The 17,061-nt window shown below is 40.2% G+C and overlaps 1 protein-coding gene across 4 annotated transcripts; it reads left to right on the top strand.

Annotated features, from left to right (window-relative positions):
• The first annotated feature begins 2,361 nt into the window (after positions 1 to 2,361).
• LRR1 (leucine rich repeat protein 1) lies at positions 2,362 to 16,817 on the top strand. Of its 4 annotated transcripts, none has more exons than XM_036441585.2 (4): positions 2,365 to 2,851; positions 8,570 to 8,671; positions 11,869 to 12,590; positions 16,203 to 16,817. In XM_036441585.2, exons 1-4 carry the CDS (start codon positions 2,642 to 2,644, stop codon positions 16,441 to 16,443), a joined length of 1,275 nt encoding a protein of 424 aa, XP_036297478.1. In that variant the 5' UTR covers positions 2,365 to 2,641; the 3' UTR covers positions 16,444 to 16,817. The 4 variants fall into 4 exon arrangements, with proteins under 4 accessions (XP_036297480.1, XP_036297478.1, XP_045438871.1 ...); XM_036441586.2 differs by having other exon boundaries at positions 2,366 to 2,851; positions 8,573 to 8,671; XM_036441587.2 differs by lacking the exon at positions 11,869 to 12,590 and having other exon boundaries at positions 2,362 to 2,851; positions 8,573 to 8,671.
• The last annotated feature ends 244 nt before the right edge of the window (positions 16,818 to 17,061 follow it).

Here is a 17,061-nt window from a genome sequence, read left to right as displayed (position 1 = left end):
TGACACCAGTCCAGGCCTTCAGATATGGTCTCATGGCCCTTTCCCAGCACGTAAGCCTTCTTTCAAGGGCAGAGCAGGACTGACTCCATTTTGTACAGTGCCTTCCATCTTGTATAAAATGTATCAATTACCCAAGCCACCTTTAAATCAGCCAATAGAAATACAGAGGGAAGTAACCCAGCATAACCAGACCCTGGCCCTCACTCCTCCAATCAGAACCAGCCAACTCAGTGGTCCAAGCATCACCCCAACACCCAACCCTAAACCCTATAAAAAAGACCACATTTTCAGAGCTCGGGGCTCTCTGCATTCTGCCTCTGTGTCGGTAGAGGCAGGGAGTCCAGGCTCAAGTTTGAATAAAGGCTCTTTTGCTTTGGCATCGGACTCGGCTCCCTGGTGGTCCTTGGGGATCTTGAAATCTGAGCATAACACTAGTACTACTTGTTTTAACACTATCTATGAGGTCACAGGCAAGTCCCTTTACTCTGTTCAGCCTCTATTCCCCTGGTGTAAATTGAGAGAATTGAATTAGAATATCTATCTGTAAACTATGTTTTGACTCCAAAAGTTTACGATTCTATCTTAGGACCTCTTTTTTCAGAGGGGAAGAGAGAGGTAGAGAGAGATACAAATATTAATGATGAGAGAGAATCATTGATGGGCTGCCTCTTGCATGCTCCCTACTGGGGATCAAGCCCAAAATCCATCTGTGTCCTTGACCAGAATCAAACCCATTCCCTTTAGCACACATGTCAACGTTCTATCCACCAAGTCAAACCAGGGCTAGAAGACCTCTTTAGAAATGTATTTTGGCAGCAGTGTAGATTGTGGGTTGTTGCTTTAGCTACCTGATAATTGCCTTTGGGTTTGCTCCACCTCCAAAGTATTCTCTTTACTGACTACAGTAACCTTTCCTAAGTAGGTGTGAAGTTTATCCCTTGCTTGAAATTTTGCTTCACTGGTTTTCTAAAGCCTAGGTTTATTTTATTTATTTATTTATTTTTTAAATATATTTTTTATTGATTTTTTACAGAGAGGAAGGGAGAGAGATAGAGAGCTAGAAACGTCGATGAGAGAGAAACATTGACCAGCTGCCTCTTGCACACCCCCTACCGGGGATGTGCCCGCAACCAATGTACATGCCCTTGACCGGAATCGAACCCGGGACCTTTCAGTCCGCAGACCGACACTCTACCACTGAGCCAAACCGGTTTCAGCTAAAGCCTAGGTTTAGCAAACAAATTGTTCTCGTCATCTGGCTACTTTATACTACTCTAATGTTCTCAACTAACATTTATACATCTATATAGATAAAAGGTTAATATGCTAAGTGTCCAACTGACTGGTCGCTATGACACACACTGACCATCAGGGGGCAGATACTCCCAAAATCACCTAGCCCAGTGGTCGGTAAATTGGCTCTTTGCCTCCCTCCCCCCCCCCTTTTTTTAAAAATATATATTTTATTGATTTTTTTACAGAGAGGAAGAGAGAGGGATAGAAAGTTAGAAACATCCATGAGAGAGAATCATCGATCAGCTGCCTCTTGCACACCCCCTACTGGGGATGTGCCCGCAACCAAGGTACATGTCCTTGACTAGAATCGAACCGGGAACTTTCAGTCCGCAGGCTGGTGCTCTACCCACTGAGCCAAACTGGTTTCGGCTCTTTGGCCCCTTGAGTGTTCTAAAGCCAGTTCTTCAAATAGACTCACCCAGGCCAGGACAAAAACCGACCTCTGCGCATGGGCCACGAAGTTTCAATCGCACTGTATGTGCGAGCCCACGCATGTTTTTTTGTGAAAGAGCCACACTCAAGGGGCCAAAGAGCCGCATGTGGCTTGCCGGCCACTGACCTAGCTTATCTTGAATTCTTTCCTGCAGAAAGTCAAGAACCCACACATCCCAGACTGTGCTGAGGCAGACCCGCTGCCCGGGTCCCAGTCCCTTTCGGAGACAGAATAAGGGCTCCAAAGGGCCCGCCCCCTGGTCTTTCCAAGTCTCACACGCATTTAAACCAGTTACTCCATCCTAACCCCTCGCAGTTGTAAAGTGGGAATCTGTTCAACAGAAGTTGCAAAGTCCAGTACTGTCCTAACAAGTTCCTTCTGCTGTGACAGGTGTTGTCTCTGGAACGAGGGGGGCCACCAAAAACAAAATACCAGCCCAACAGGGCCAGGGAATGCCCACCCTAGCTGGCACTGGGCAACTGGTGAGGACCCCAACTCATGCCAACGCTGGGTAAGCAAAGACATTTTCCTCCTAACACACACCGCCTTCCCTCGGAAAACTCAGCGGGCGCAGTGTGTAAGTAACGGGAAGGAGAACTCCGCCCCCAGCGCCAAGCTCCCGCCCCGGAAGTCGGGGAAGGGCCACGCCCGGCCCGTCGCCGGCTTCGGGAGGCGCCCGCGGGGACCTCAGGCTGTCGGTGCCCGCGCTCTGCCGCCGCAGCCGCCGTGAAGACGCGGCCCTGAGGGAGGCCCCCGGAGCCCCTGTGCCGAGAGCCGCGACGCTGGCGCGGAGCAGACAGGCAGCCCGCGGGCAGCCCGCGTTCGAGGACCTCGGCGGCGGCGCGGCGGCGCGCGGGAATCGCCGCGTTTTAAAGTCGGGCTGCGACTCTGCCGCCGCGCTCCGCTCCGGAGATGAGGCTGCACTGCGAGGCGGAGGTGGTCAGTCGGCACTTGCCGGCCTTGGGGTTGAGGAACCGGGGCAAGGGCGTCCGCGCGCTGTTGAGCCTCTGCCAGCAGGCGCCCCGAAGCCCCCCGCGGCCTCCGGCCGGGCGAGCGGGAGCCCCGCGGCCCGCCTGCCTGCTCGTCGCCACCCTGAAGGACAAGCGCGGGACCCGCTACGAGGTGAGGGGAGCGGCGGGCGCGCCGCGGCGGGAGGGGCCTGAGGCCCGTGGGCTCGGGCCGCGGGGGCGGCGCACGGTTCCGGGCCTCCCAGCCCGGAGGGGGCTTCTGAGGCCCCTCTGGCTGCGCACTTGCTCTCTCCTGCGGCTTCGGGTTCACAGGAGTAATTCAGGTGTCCGGATGGCCGAGTGCCCGAAGGCGCCAGACTCCCGGGCTCACAGCAGTAATTCAATTCGAGGGGAGAGTAAAATCACTGTATTTCCGTTCAGTAAATTCGGTTTCCTCCACAAAATTTTCGCTGGCGTAAAAAAAAGGGGGGGCCTAAAGGGATGATGAATCGTATCCCTCTAGCAATAGTAAAACAGTAACGCTTTGGGTTGCATCTTGATTTTTTTTTAAAGTTGGTTACTGCATCTCTCTCTGTCTTTCTCTTTCCTTAAATGTCTAATTTCCTAAGACCTTATTTCATAGGTCCAGGGTTTTTTCTTAGTAAACTAGACCTTCAGCACCCTGTTGTCTGTGCCCATGGGTGCATACGAGGTCTTTGGTTGATCTTGAAATAGAATTTTTAAAGCATGGGTTTTATAAAATCTTTCTCTTTCAATGCCAGGCACTGTTATTTTGTCAAACTGACTGGACTACCCTGTGTCTGTAAATAAAGTAGAGGGTGGGATTCATTGCCCACCCTTACAGTATTGTACTTCACAGGGAATATTTAATTGAGGACTATTACAGTCTCATTCAGAGACGCCTAGTACTTCATGTAAATAGTTGAAAGTGAATAATTTCCTCCTGTTGCTAGAATCAACTCATAATTTTTCAAATCGATAGGACTTTAGAAATCACCCAACATTGTGAAGCTTACAAAATTGTTAGGTGACAAAAACAAACTCATAATTAGAATTGGATCTGCCCAGGCCTCTCATGCTTCGCTCAGGTACTGCCTATTTAAAAAAAAGTGTGATGATAATCTCTTAAAACTCCTATTGTGCCCTGGCCAGTGTGGCTCAGTTGGTTGAGCATCATCCTGTGCACCAAAAGGTCACCAGTTTCATTCATGGTCAGGGCACATGCCCAGGTTGTGGTTATGATCCCCAGTCGTGGTACTTAGATATTTCCCCCTCTCCCTTCCTTTCTAAAATCAGTAAAAACATATTTTTAAAAAGTAACCTATTGCACCGTCAATTGCAGGAGGAAATCCTAATTAAAATTTATTAATAAATCACTAATTGCAGACTTATTATGCACAGGGTGCAGTGCTAGAAACTTGGAAGATTGATTGAGTCACTGTCCTGAGATTAGAAAAAAGAAACCATTACTTACAAGATGGGCTACGATAAGTGCTGTAATAAAAGAGGAAACAATGAGATGAATTCTATTGGGTCGGCAACTAAGTAATTGCGGGTTTTTAAAAATCAAAGAATTTTTTCATGGAACTAAATAACTTTATTCTATAATGTATTGCCCATTTTGATCAATGACCTTTTGCCATCTTTCAGGCAGCATCATAATCCCACGTTCAAAAAACTTCTGGTTTTTATTAGCAAAAAACTGAATCAGGTACGATTTGACATCATCATCATTATTGAAATTTTTACCATTCAAGGAGTTTTGTAAAGATCGAAACAAAAAGTAATCAGATGGTGCAAGGTCAGGACTATATGGTGGATGTGGCAAAACATCCCAACCAAGCTCCATTAATTTTTGCCGAGTGACCAAAGATGTGTGTGGCCTTGCATTGTCATGATGGAATACAACACCTTTTCGATTTGTCAATTCGGGCCGCTTTTCTTCAACTGCATTGTTTAATTTCGTTAGTTGTTCAATGTAGACATCAGAATTGATCGTTCGGTTGGGTGGTAAGAGTTCAAAGTAGAAAATTCCTTTGTAATCCCACCAAACTGATAACAAAACCTTCTTTTGATGAATATCAGCTTTTGATGTTGTTTGAGTTGGTTCATCTGGCCTGCTCCACGATCTTTTCCACTTGATATTGTTGTAAACAACCCATTTTTCATCGCCAGTTATCAGTCGTTTTAAAAATGGATCATTTTCATTACGTTTCTTTAGCAAATCGCAGCTGCTAATGCGTTGCGTTAACTGTGATTCTTTAAGTTCGTGAGGAACCCATGTATCGAGTTTTTGAACATAGCCAAGTTGTTTTAAGTGATTTTCAATGCATGTATGTGATACATGAAGCTTCTCTGCAATCTCACGTGTTGTACTGTGACAGTCGGAATTGATTATTGCTTTCATTAGGGCGTCATCAACTTCAACTGGACGACCAGAGCGTTTTTCATCTTTGAGTGAAAAATCACCAGAACGAAATTTGGCAAACCAATTTTGACACTGCCATTCTTTTAAGGCTTCGTCACCATAAACAGCACATAACTTTTTATGAGCTTGCGATGCGTTTTTCCCTTTGCGGAAATAAAAAAGCAAAATATGACGAAAATGTTCCTTTTGATTTTCCATTTTTCAACGAACACCAAACGAAAACTACAAAACAGATCAAAAAACTTTTTTTACTGATTAACAGCTGAATAGCCAACTATCAAATAACAAAATGTGTTTTACATTTGTACTACGTCTGCAAACCTAAAAATTCAACTGAAGCCATATATGTGTGAAACCCGCAATTACTTAGCTGCCGACCCAATTAATTATCGGGGCTTAAGAAAGTTTTGTAGAAGAGAGGTACCACAGGGCTTGGAAAATCTTAGGTGCTCAGAAAACGTTTTTGGATGAATTAAGGTGGTGCTGGTATTGGTCCTGGGCCTTGAAGGCTAGGTATTTGTGCTAAGTATGGAAAGTACCATAGGCCTCTTTCTTACACTTACTTTTCTGTCCTATGATTTCAGCTACCCTCCAATTGTGATATCCAAATTTATATCTTTGGCCAGTCTTCTCCTTTTACTTACTTTTTAAAAAATTATTATTCTATTTATTATTAGTTATTATTGTTAATCTCTTACTGTTCTTAATTTAGAATTTAAACTTTGTCATAGGCATGTATACATAGGAAAAAACATTATATGAGTTTGCCAGTCTGTTCTTCCATACATTGATTGGGCACCTTGGAATGTATCTTCCCCCTTAGATAAGGGGGGTACAATTGTATCTTAGAGGGGTGTGCACGTGTGTATGTATGTTTGATGTGATGTGATAGTTTGCCCAATGTGGTACACTTTTTTATATTCTTTTTTCACTTAAAAAAAAATGCTGGACAACATTTAGCTCCCCCCACACATACACACATACACTCACAGAAATAGTCATGACTCACATCTGACTTTATAAATCTGCATGACATATTGATGGAGGGCATCAAATTGGTGGTCATCAGAAGGAATAGATCTTAGAAGAGCAGTGAGAAACATACTTTTCATCTTATCCAGATAAATGTATAAATCCCTTAACTTCTTTTTTTAAATATATATATTTTATTGGGTTTTTACAGAGAGGAAGAGAGGGATAGAGAGCTAAAAACATCCATGAGAGAGAGACATCGATCAGCTGCCTTCTGCACCACCACCACCTCCCCCCGCCCCCCATGTGACTGCAACCAAGGTACAGCCCCGGAATCGAACCCAGGACCCTTCAGTCCGCAGGCCGACACTATCCACTGAGCCAAACCGGTTTTGGCTTAACTTCTGATTTTAATCTGCTGTCTACTGGAAATCTTCACTTGGATGTGTTGCAGCATCTCAACCTCAAAATACCTAGACAGTAATTGTCCTTGTCACCCATAACCTGCTTTTCTGACAGTGTTCTACAACTTATTAATTAGTATTCTGTTTTTATCCAGAAATCTTAAAGCCTTTGCCTCCCTGCATCCAATATATTATTGAATCCTTTCAATTCTACCTCCTAGATATCTTTCAAATTTTCATCCATCCCAGTTGTAGTCTAACCCATCATTATACCTTGCCTGGCTAATCTCTTAAAGGATCACTACCTCTGTTGTCCTTCCCTCCTCCCACTCTTCATCCCCACCCCCTAGCCTCCAAAGTCCATTCTTACCCTGTGGTTAAAGGGAACCTGTAAAGATATAGATCTAATGATATTCCCAGCTTAAATTCTTCCAATGAATATCATTGTTAGGATATATCTGAAATTCTTTTTCTTTTTTTCTTTTTTTTAATTATCCATTTTAAAGAGAGAGGGAGGGAGAGAGAGAACGATTTGTTGTTCTACTTACCTGCATTCATTGGTTGATTCTTGTATGTGCCCTGACTAAGGATTGAACCTGAAACTTTGGTGTATCTGGATGATGCTCTAACCAACTGAGCTACCCAGCTAGGGCCAAAATACAAAATTCTTGTCCTGGCCAGTATTTCTCAGTGGTTAGATCAGGATGGGCACCCTTTTTCTGTCAAGAGCCATTTAGATATCTATAACATTATTTACAGTCATACAAAATGATCAGCTTACAAATTAACCTGCTATATTTGGTCAAACATCTAATTAACTAAACCTTAATGCCTTGGCAGGTTCAGACCAAATGATTTCAAGACCTTTATACGGCCCTGCAGGCCAGATCTTTCTCACCCCTGGGTTAGAGCATAGGCCCATGCACCAAAGGCACTGACTTGGATTGCAGGTTTGAATTCCCCAGTCCCAGTCGAGAATGCACAACCAATCGATGTGTAACATCGATGTTTCTCTTTTCCTCCCTCCCTCCCTCTCTCTAAAAATCAATGGAAAAAAAATATCTTCAAGTAAGAATTAACAAACCCCCACAACATTCTTAACATGGTTTAAAACATCTTTCACCGTTTAATCTGTTTACCTCTTTAGGCTCTCTTACCTTTTCACTGGATCTTTCAGCCATACTGAACTTCTTTCAGCTCCTCACAGCTGCCAAGCTTTCTTGCTTTCAATGCTTTGCACATGGTTCCCTTTTATTAGTAAGCCATCTTCTCTCTCTTATACATGTCCTAATCCTTTAGTTCTCACCTTCAAGGTCACCTTCATATCCTAAGACCAGGTAAGATTTCTTTGTTATATAAGGTTTTATAGTAGCCTGAACTTCCTCGTCTTAATAATTGCTTACATATTTGCCTTAATTATATTTACAATTATTTTAATAAATGTCAGATTGACAACTGTCTAAGTGTGCTTACCATTCTGGTTTTATTCATCTCTGTTATCCCAAGCCCCCTATTATAGTTAATCTGATATATAATGGCTTCTGGATAAATTGTTGTTGAAGTCTAAAGCAGAAGTAACATCAGTCATTAAAATATTTTGAGCATCTGTTATGTGTTAGTCATTGTCTAGCTCTGGGGATACAAAAATGAACAAAGGAGACAAGATACCTGCTTTTGTGGAATTTATAATCTTGTGGGAGGTATGCTCACCCCAGACTAATGGACTGAAATTTAAAAGGCAGGTATTTACTCTTGGCAACTCACTATAGCTACATAGTTGGAATGGGAGAAGAGGAATATTCTCTCAAAACACAGGGGATTCTGTTCTCAGAAGAGGACAGAGTTAACTGAACTGATAGAACAATAGTACCTATCAGAAGGTAGATAAGAAATGTAGCTACCCAACTACTAAAAACAAACCCAACAAAACAAAAAACTTAAAACTGTAAAATACCCAGACATAAGGACTAAAAGACAAACCTCACAAAATGACTGGCATATTCTGCTAGTAATAACTGCTAGTATTAACAGTACTTGATTTTGTTCTTTTTTTCCCATTGGTTTTAAGCAGCTAAAGGGGAACATTGAGCAATTCTTCACCAAATTTGTGGATGAGGGGAAAGCCACTGTTCGATTAAAGGAACCTGCTGTGGATATCTGCCTAAGTAAGGTATGATATTAAAAATATTAATCTTAAGGTTGGTTGGCTGTATTTTCTTTAAATTAAATTAGAGGCCATTTGACCCATAGCTGGTTTGGCTCAGTGATTAGAGCATCAGTGAAGGACTGAAGGGTCAAGGGCACATATTTTGTTGTAGGCTTAATACCCAGCCTCTGTGGAGGTTCATATGGGAGGCAACCAATTAATGTGTCTCTCTCACATCAATCTCTCTCTACTTCTTCTCCCTTCTACTCTCTTAAAAAAAAAAAAAAATCAATGGAAAAAGGATTTTTGGGTAAGGATTGACCAAAAATAAAAGAGGCTTTTGAGCATCCTGATATCTCTCATGGCTGAATAGGGACGTACTCTTGCAGATGTATTTGAAGAAGTGATGGCAGCTTCCTAGTAGTGTTTACCAATATATTCCTCTAAAAGGACAGAGGCAGCCTTTGTATAAGGCTGCCCTTGATAGGGAGGAAAACTAGGTTTGCTTCTGTACCCAAAATAGAGCCTTAAGGTGTTCTTATACTGGAACTCTCAAGGAAGGTGGCACGGGTCTACATTTTGCCAGCTGAATTATAGGTTATATAAGTGTTAAAAAAATTTTTTTCTTTTTAAAAAAAGGATAAAATGCAATTAGAACCTTGTTGGGGTATTTTATTACTATAATTATTTTTAAAACTAGATAGACCATTAGAATAAAAAGAAAAAAAAGACTGCTTCTTTGTTCTTCTTTTCCTTCTTTTTTTGTTTTCCCTTTTCCTTGAGGGTAGGAGCAATGTCTTATTCATCCTTGCATTATTCTTAACCCTAAGCAAAATCCTTTTCAAACATTAAAAGTTTAACAACTTTTAAGGTATCTGTGTTGAATGGAATCATTTTGTCCTACCTCCTTCTGTTCTTGTGATTTTTCATTTTCACTTGATGTTTAGTCTATCCTTCCACTAATTTTTGTTGTTGTTGTTATTAATCCTTACCCAAGGATATTTTCCCATTGATTCTTAGGGAGAATGGAAGTGAAGGGGAGAGACAGAGAAATATCGCTGTGAGAGAGACACATGCATTGGCTGCCTCCCATATGAGCCCCAATCGGGGCCTGGGGATCAAGCCTGCAACCGAGGCACATGCCCTTGGCCAGAATCAAACCCGGGACCTTTCAGTCCACAGGCCTACACTCTATCCACTGAGCCAAACTGGCTAGGGCACTAACTCTTTTTTTCTACCTAAAAAGCAAGTGAAGTCTTACGTATTTAAAAAATAGGATAAACAAATTTCTGGGAAGACAGGGTTAAATTTATTGTCTCCATTTTTCTTAGGATCTGTTTTTACCTTTACTTTCTTTTTTTTTTATTTTTTTTTTTTTTTTTTTATATAGTAATCTGAAATCAATAAAAATATTTTTAAAAAACAAATAAAAGTAACAAATACTTTGCAGGATACTTTACAAGTTTCCTAAAGTTTACATGTGAAGGAATAGGGAACATATATATATATATATATATATATATATATATATATATATATATATATATATGTGTGTGTGTGTATATATATATATATATATATATATATATATATATGTGTGTGTGTGTGTTTTTTTATTGATGTACAGAGAGGAAGGGAGAGAGAGAGAGCTAGAAACGTCGATGAGAGAGAGTCATCGATCAGCTGCCTCTTGCACACCCCCTACTGGGGATATGTCCTCAACCAAGGTACATGCCCCTGACCGGAATTGTACCCAGGACCCTTCAGTCCCCAAGCCGACGCTCTATCCACTGAGCCAAACCGGTTTTGGCTGTTTTTACCTTTACTTTCACTGATGTATCCAAAACACTGCCTCAAAGATCAGTGATCTCCTTTTATTTGCCAATCACATTGCCATTTTTTTCTCACATTTTTTAGCTCTAGAATTTGACACGGATGACCATTTCCTTCTTTCCTTTCTTGGCATCTGTTACAAATCCTGTCCTGATTTACCTTTAACCACTTCTTTGTCTCTTATCTCTGACAACCTTTTTCCTGTCCCCTAAATAAAGGCTTTATTTCAGTTTTCTGCCATACTTGCCTTCCATTCCCATAGCTCAACCCGTATTGTATGTAACTCCAAGTTGGTACTGTCTACTTGACCAAGATCTCCAGGTTTTTCTCACTCTACTTTACTGTATACTACTGCCAAAGTAATACTAAGCTCTATGTAATTCTCATACTCAAAATACTTCAGTGATTGCCCACAGCCTGATCATTCTGTCCTCCTTAACCCTGACATCAGGCTCATCTAGAATCTATCCTCATGCTGTATTTCTAATCTTTTACTCGTCTACCAAGCTCCCTCATTCTAAACAAATAGGATCGCATACTTCGTTTCCTACACTTAAAGTTCCCTATTCCTTCACATGTAAACTTTAGTAAACTTGTAAAGTATCCTGCAAAGTATTTGTTATTTTTATTTTTTTTAAAAAAATATTTTTATTGATTTCAGAGAGGGAGAGTGGTGAGGGAGAGAGAGGAAACAGAAACATAAACATCAATGATGAGAGACGTCTCCTGCATGCCCCCCACTGGGGATGGAGCCGCAACCCAGGCAGGTGCCCTGGACCAGAATCGAACCTGGGACCCTTCAGTCCACAGGCTGACACTATCCACTGAGTCAAACCAGCTAGGGCTTGATGACAGTTAATATACCACTTGATTGGTGATATCTCTGTTCAATTGTAAGCATTCTCACTTGATTTTGATATTTCCTTATACTCTTGACAGTAGCCATTTAAGTCTGATTTTGATAGACAAGGCCTGGCTTTTCACAACTCCTGATCTTTATGAATGGAACCCCTGTACATTTTACAGTGCACAGGGCTATCTTAGCCTATCGCAGGGGCACTGGAGGTCTGGATGAATTCATCTTAAACCCAAATCTCAGGTGGAATTTTTTCATGCTTTCGTATTTTATTTTATACTCTATGGTTCCCCTGCTGAACAGTTTTCTTTAGAGTTTGTCTCTCAACATTAAAAAAAAAACCAAACCTTAAAGTTGTATCTATATTGAAATTTAGTCAAAATAGAATACTAAAAAATTGTTTTTATAACCATTTTTAGTTATAATTGGATCATTTGCCTATATAACTAGACAGAATTTGTTATATGTTGAATTATGTATTCATTATCTAAAATGAAATTTATACTTATACAACTTACTTTTATTTATTCAGGCCAATTCCAGCAGTTTAAAGAGTTTCCTTTCAGCTCTGAGACTGGCTCATAGAGGCTGTGATGTTGAGACACAATTTTCACCCCTCACACCAGTGAAGACTTCAGAATTTGAAAATTTTAAAACTAAAATGGTCATCACATCCAAAAAGCACTATCCTCTAAGCAAAAACTTCCCATATTATCTGGAACATCTTCAGACTTCTTATTGTGGGCTTGTCCGAGTTGATATGCGTATGCTTTGCTTAAAAAACCTTAAGAAATTAGACTTGAGTCACAATCATATAAAAAAGCTTCCAGCTACAGTTGGAGACCTCATTCACCTTCAAGAACTTAACCTGAATGACAATCACTTGGAGTCATTTAGTGTGGCATTGTGTCAATCTACACTCCAGAAATCACTTCGGAGTTTGGATCTGAGCAAGAACAAAATTAAGGCACTACCTGTGCAGTTTTGCCAGCTCCGAGAACTTACAGATTTAAAACTTGATGATAATGAATTGATTCAATTTCCTATGAAGATAGGACAATTGATAAACCTGCGATTTTTGTCGGCAGCTCGAAATAAGCTTCCGTTTTTGCCTAGTGAATTTAAAAATTTGTCCCTTGAGTACTTGGATCTTTTTGGAAATACTTTTGAACAGCCAAAAGCTCTTCCAGTTATAATGCTGCAAACACCATTAACTTTATTGGAATCTTCTGCACGAACCATATTACATAATAGGTAAGATTTTGGTTGTCATAAAATGTGGTTCTTTTGATAGCATTCTAGTGTTCTCATCATCCTCAGACTACTAGTAAGTAAGTAACCACAGCTCTGTGCAGAATCTGACCCCTTGCTATGGTGGCCTTGCTACTACCTCTCTCTTCTTGGAATGCTTTTTCCTCAAGAAATTCTTATAGCTTACTTCCTCACTTCATCCAAGTGGAACTCCAGAAAGTTATTTTGTGACCCTATCTAAAAGTTTATCCTCCACCCCTTATATTGCTTTATTTTATTTTGGTTTTTTTTTGGTCATAGGATGTCTTACCTGGCATTAATTTTTTTAACATTTGTTTTCTGTCAGTTTTCCCCACTAGACTGTAAGTTCCATAAGGGCATGGACTTAGTCTTATTTTCCACTGTTTCCCTAGTATTTAAAATGAGATACCTCCGCTTTTGCCATATATTAGGCACTTAATAAATGCTTGAAAAAATGGCATTGTTTTTCAAACTATGATCTCCTGACCAGCAGCATCAATGTCACGTAGTAATTTGTTAGAGATGCAAGTTCTTGAACTTCACTCCAGAACTACTGAATTGGAAACTGTTAATAAGTCTTCCTGGTAGTTCTGATGCACTCTAAAGTTTGATAACTCTAAACTGGTATAGTGGTAAAGTATGGTCTTTGGAGTCAGACTTTAGCAAGTCATTTAACTCCTTTGATTCCATGTTCCCATCTGAAACAGGAACAGAGTTGTGAAGATAAATGAGATAATGTAATGCCAAAGCATTTGGCACATAATAGGACTCAATAACGGTTGGTTCTTTTCCCTTTGTGCACTCACTGAAGTTGGTTTTGTGAGATAAGGAACTTCAGGTATTCCTTCCATTTCTTTCATTATTGAGTGCCTATAAAATAGTAGCAAGACCATATTTCAAAGAAGAGATTCTTAATTTTTTTTAGTAGGGGAGAGACTCTTGAAAACTTAAAAAAAAACAAAACAAAAAAAACCTGCCCTGATGCTCGGTTGGCATCATTCTGTCCCATGCACTGAAGAGTTGCCAGTTCAATTCTGAGTGGGGCACATGGCTGGGTTGTGGTCTAGATCCCCAGAGCCCATCCATGTTTTGCTCTCACATAGATGTATCTCTCTCCCTCTCCCTCCCCCCCTCTCTCTTCCTTCCTCTTCTCCCCCCTCTCTGTCCTCTCCCTTCCCCTTACTAAAAATAAATTAAAAGAAAAATTTTAAAAGCAACTGACCAGAATTATGGTCCTAGAAAAATGCACACATGAGTACACACAAAATTTTGCATACAACTTTAAAATGTTCATGAACCCCTCTGAAATCCAATCCAATCCTCCTTCCTCTCAATCCATAGCTTAAGAATTCTTATTTTAGAGTTGTGGTTCTCAAACTTTACTTAACATTTGGAATCATCTGAAGAGCTTAAAAATTCTGATGATTAGCCACATGATGAGCTGCAGTTTGCCAACCACTGCCTTAGAATATAACCAATAGCCTAGATGTAAATATGTGATAGACACTTCCTGGTACAGATTTTTTTTTTAAGTAATTTTTTATTGTTGAAAGTATTACATATGTCCCCTTTTCCCCCCCATTGACCGCCTCCAGCCAGCCTCTACCACAGGCCTTCACCACCCCATTGTCTGTGTCCATGGGCCCTGCATATATGCATACAAGATCCTTGGTTGGCTCAGTGGTAGAGCGTCATTCTGCGGACTGAGGGGTCCTGGGTTCGATTCCTGTCAAGGGCATGTACCTGGGTTGCGGGCACATCCCCAGTAGGGGGTGTGCAAGAGGCAACTGGTCGATGTTTCTCTCTCATCGACGTTTCTAGCTCTCTCTCTCTTCCTCTCTGTAAAAAATCAATAAAATATCTTTAAAAAAGTAAATAAATAAAAGATCCTTGGTTGATTATCTCCCTCCCTGCCTTCCTTGAGATTCTCCACTGTGTTCCATGCTTCCATGTGTCTGGATCCAGTCTATCAGTTTATTTTGTTACTTAGACTTAACATATGAGTGAGATCATGTGATACATGTCTTTCTCTGACTATTTCACTTAGTATAATGCTCTCCAGGTCCCTCCATACTGTCTCAAAAGGTAAGAGATCTTTTTTATTGTTAATTGCTGGCACCGTTTTTAGAAAATTGTTACTTAATCAAGCAACAAATAAGTACATGTGAAAAAATGAAAAATTGCAAACAAGGCCAATTTCAAATTCTTTAAGAAAAGTAAACCACTATTTTTTATGTAATGTTTTTCTTTTCAAAAGGGTTTTTAACTTTGGTTTAAATAAGAATAGGTTTTATTTTTTGAAAAAGATCTGAACACCTAATGTGTGTCAGCATATAGAAACAGCAGTATACAGGCAATAAGTGCCTGGGGCATTGTTGTATTTAGGGGGAAGAAGTTGGACATTAGGCAGGCAATCTCAAGAGACTATCTTTTAGTTTTGTGTAGATGAGGGCAATCTCAAGAGACTGTCTTTTAGTTTTGTGTAGACTTGATTTTAATTGCATTGGGTACCAATACAAAGCAGGAGGGTGCATAATTTAAGCAAGGTGAGGACAGCCTTACTGCTCAGCCAGTAAAGTAAAGCTAATGCCCCAAACAGTGTTTTAAATTTGTTTCACATAGGGTTTTTTTTGTTTGTTTTTTTAATATATTTTATTAATTTTTTTTACAGAGTGGAAGAGAGAGGGATAGAGAGTTAGAAACATCGATGAGAGAGAAACATCGATCAGCTGCCCCTGCACACCCCCTACTGGGGATGTGCCCACAACCAAGGTACATGCATGCCCTTGACCGGAATCAAACCTGGGACCTTTCAGTCCGCAGGCCAATGCTCTACCACTGAGCCAAACCAGTTTCAGCCATATAAGACTTCTTTCAGCCGAGACCGGTTTGGCTCAATGGATAGAGCGTCGGCTTGGGGACTGAAGGGTCCCGGGTTCGATTCCGGTCAAGGGCATGTACCTTGGTTGCGGGCATATCACCAGTGGGGGGTGTGCAAGAGGCAGCTGATCGATGACTCTCTCTCATCGATGTTTCTAACTCTCTATCTCTCTCCCTTCCTCTCTGTACAAAATCAATAAAATATATTAAAAAAAAAAAAAAAAAAAGACTTCTTTCAGTCTGCAGGCCAATGCTCTATCCACTGAGCCAAACTGGTTTCAGCTTGTTTCACATAGTTTTAAAATTTCCTTTTGGATAATTGATGCCTAGGAGAGTATGTGGATTTATTTGAATGTTTCTTCACAAGTAGAAATCAATTAACATTATGAGAATTGTATGACAGAGCTATATATGTAACTAGTTAACTGCCTCGATATTTTAAATTTAAACAAAAAGGTTCGTTTATAGACGCTGATGGTGTACAGATGGTTAACCTATCATATTACACTGGTCTTACAATATATCATATACTGTTTTTTTGGAATATTTTCTCCATTACCCAGTTTGTAAGATAAAACAGTATATTGTGTCATTTAGTTAATAGTTTTATTTTTTATGGTTATAATTCTATTTTCTATAATTTATATCCTAATATGTGAAGTTCTGAATCTAGTAATATATTTTAAAATATTTTTAAAACTTTTTTTCCAATAGGATTCCATATGGCTCTCATATTATTCCTTTCCATCTTTGCCAAGATTTGGATACTGCAAAAACCTGTGTCTGTGGAGGATTCTGTCTGAACAGTTTTATTCAGGGGATGACTACCATGAATCTACACTCTGTTGCTCACACTGTGGTCTTAGTAGATAATATGGGTGGCACTGAAGCACCAATTATTTCTTATTTCTGTTCTCTGTCATGTTATGCAAATTCCTGTGAAATGCTAAAGTAATAGATGATACCACAAAAAGAAATTAAAGATCGGTTTGGGATTCATTTTTGGTTTAGCAATGTCAAATTGGAAAAAGGGAAGCTTTTTTTGCATACATATTTGAGGGGGAGAATGTGTTTTACTCTGATAACATTTTTAATAATTTGACTGAAAAACCTTGATTTTATTAAAATCTGATTTTTTATTATGGGGTTAACTTTTGTGTTTATTGCACTTGTGTTGATTTTAGCCTAGTGTGTCCAGAATTATGTATGGGATTATCTTTTAATGTTAAGCAGATAGTAATCCCATTCACTCTGGTCATAGAGTTTTCTTACCTGCTTTCTTCTTTCATGAAAGAAATAAAAAGAAATTGAGTTTTTGTATGCAGAAAATGTTCCTTGGAGAATTAATATGGTCTAAATTATAGTGAAATAATTGGTATGTAAGTTTTTATGTTATACCACCTATTCTATATATAGAATTTCACATTCACCAAGTATAAGGTGGGAGTTGTTTTGGGAAACACTTCAGCTTTTTTTTTTTTTTTTTTAATCAATCTTTATTGTTCAAATTGTTACAAAGGTTCCTCATTTCTTCCTCCCTCCACCAGGTTCCCATCCCACCCTCCGCCCCCTC

The sequence above is a fragment of the Pipistrellus kuhlii genome, unplaced genomic scaffold, assembly GCF_014108245.1.
Source record: "Pipistrellus kuhlii isolate mPipKuh1 unplaced genomic scaffold, mPipKuh1.p scaffold_m20_p_172, whole genome shotgun sequence".
NCBI lineage: Eukaryota > Metazoa > Chordata > Mammalia > Chiroptera > Vespertilionidae > Pipistrellus > Pipistrellus kuhlii.
The sequence above is the reverse complement of the archived record's forward strand: the minus strand, read 5'-3'. Positions and strand labels throughout refer to the sequence as shown.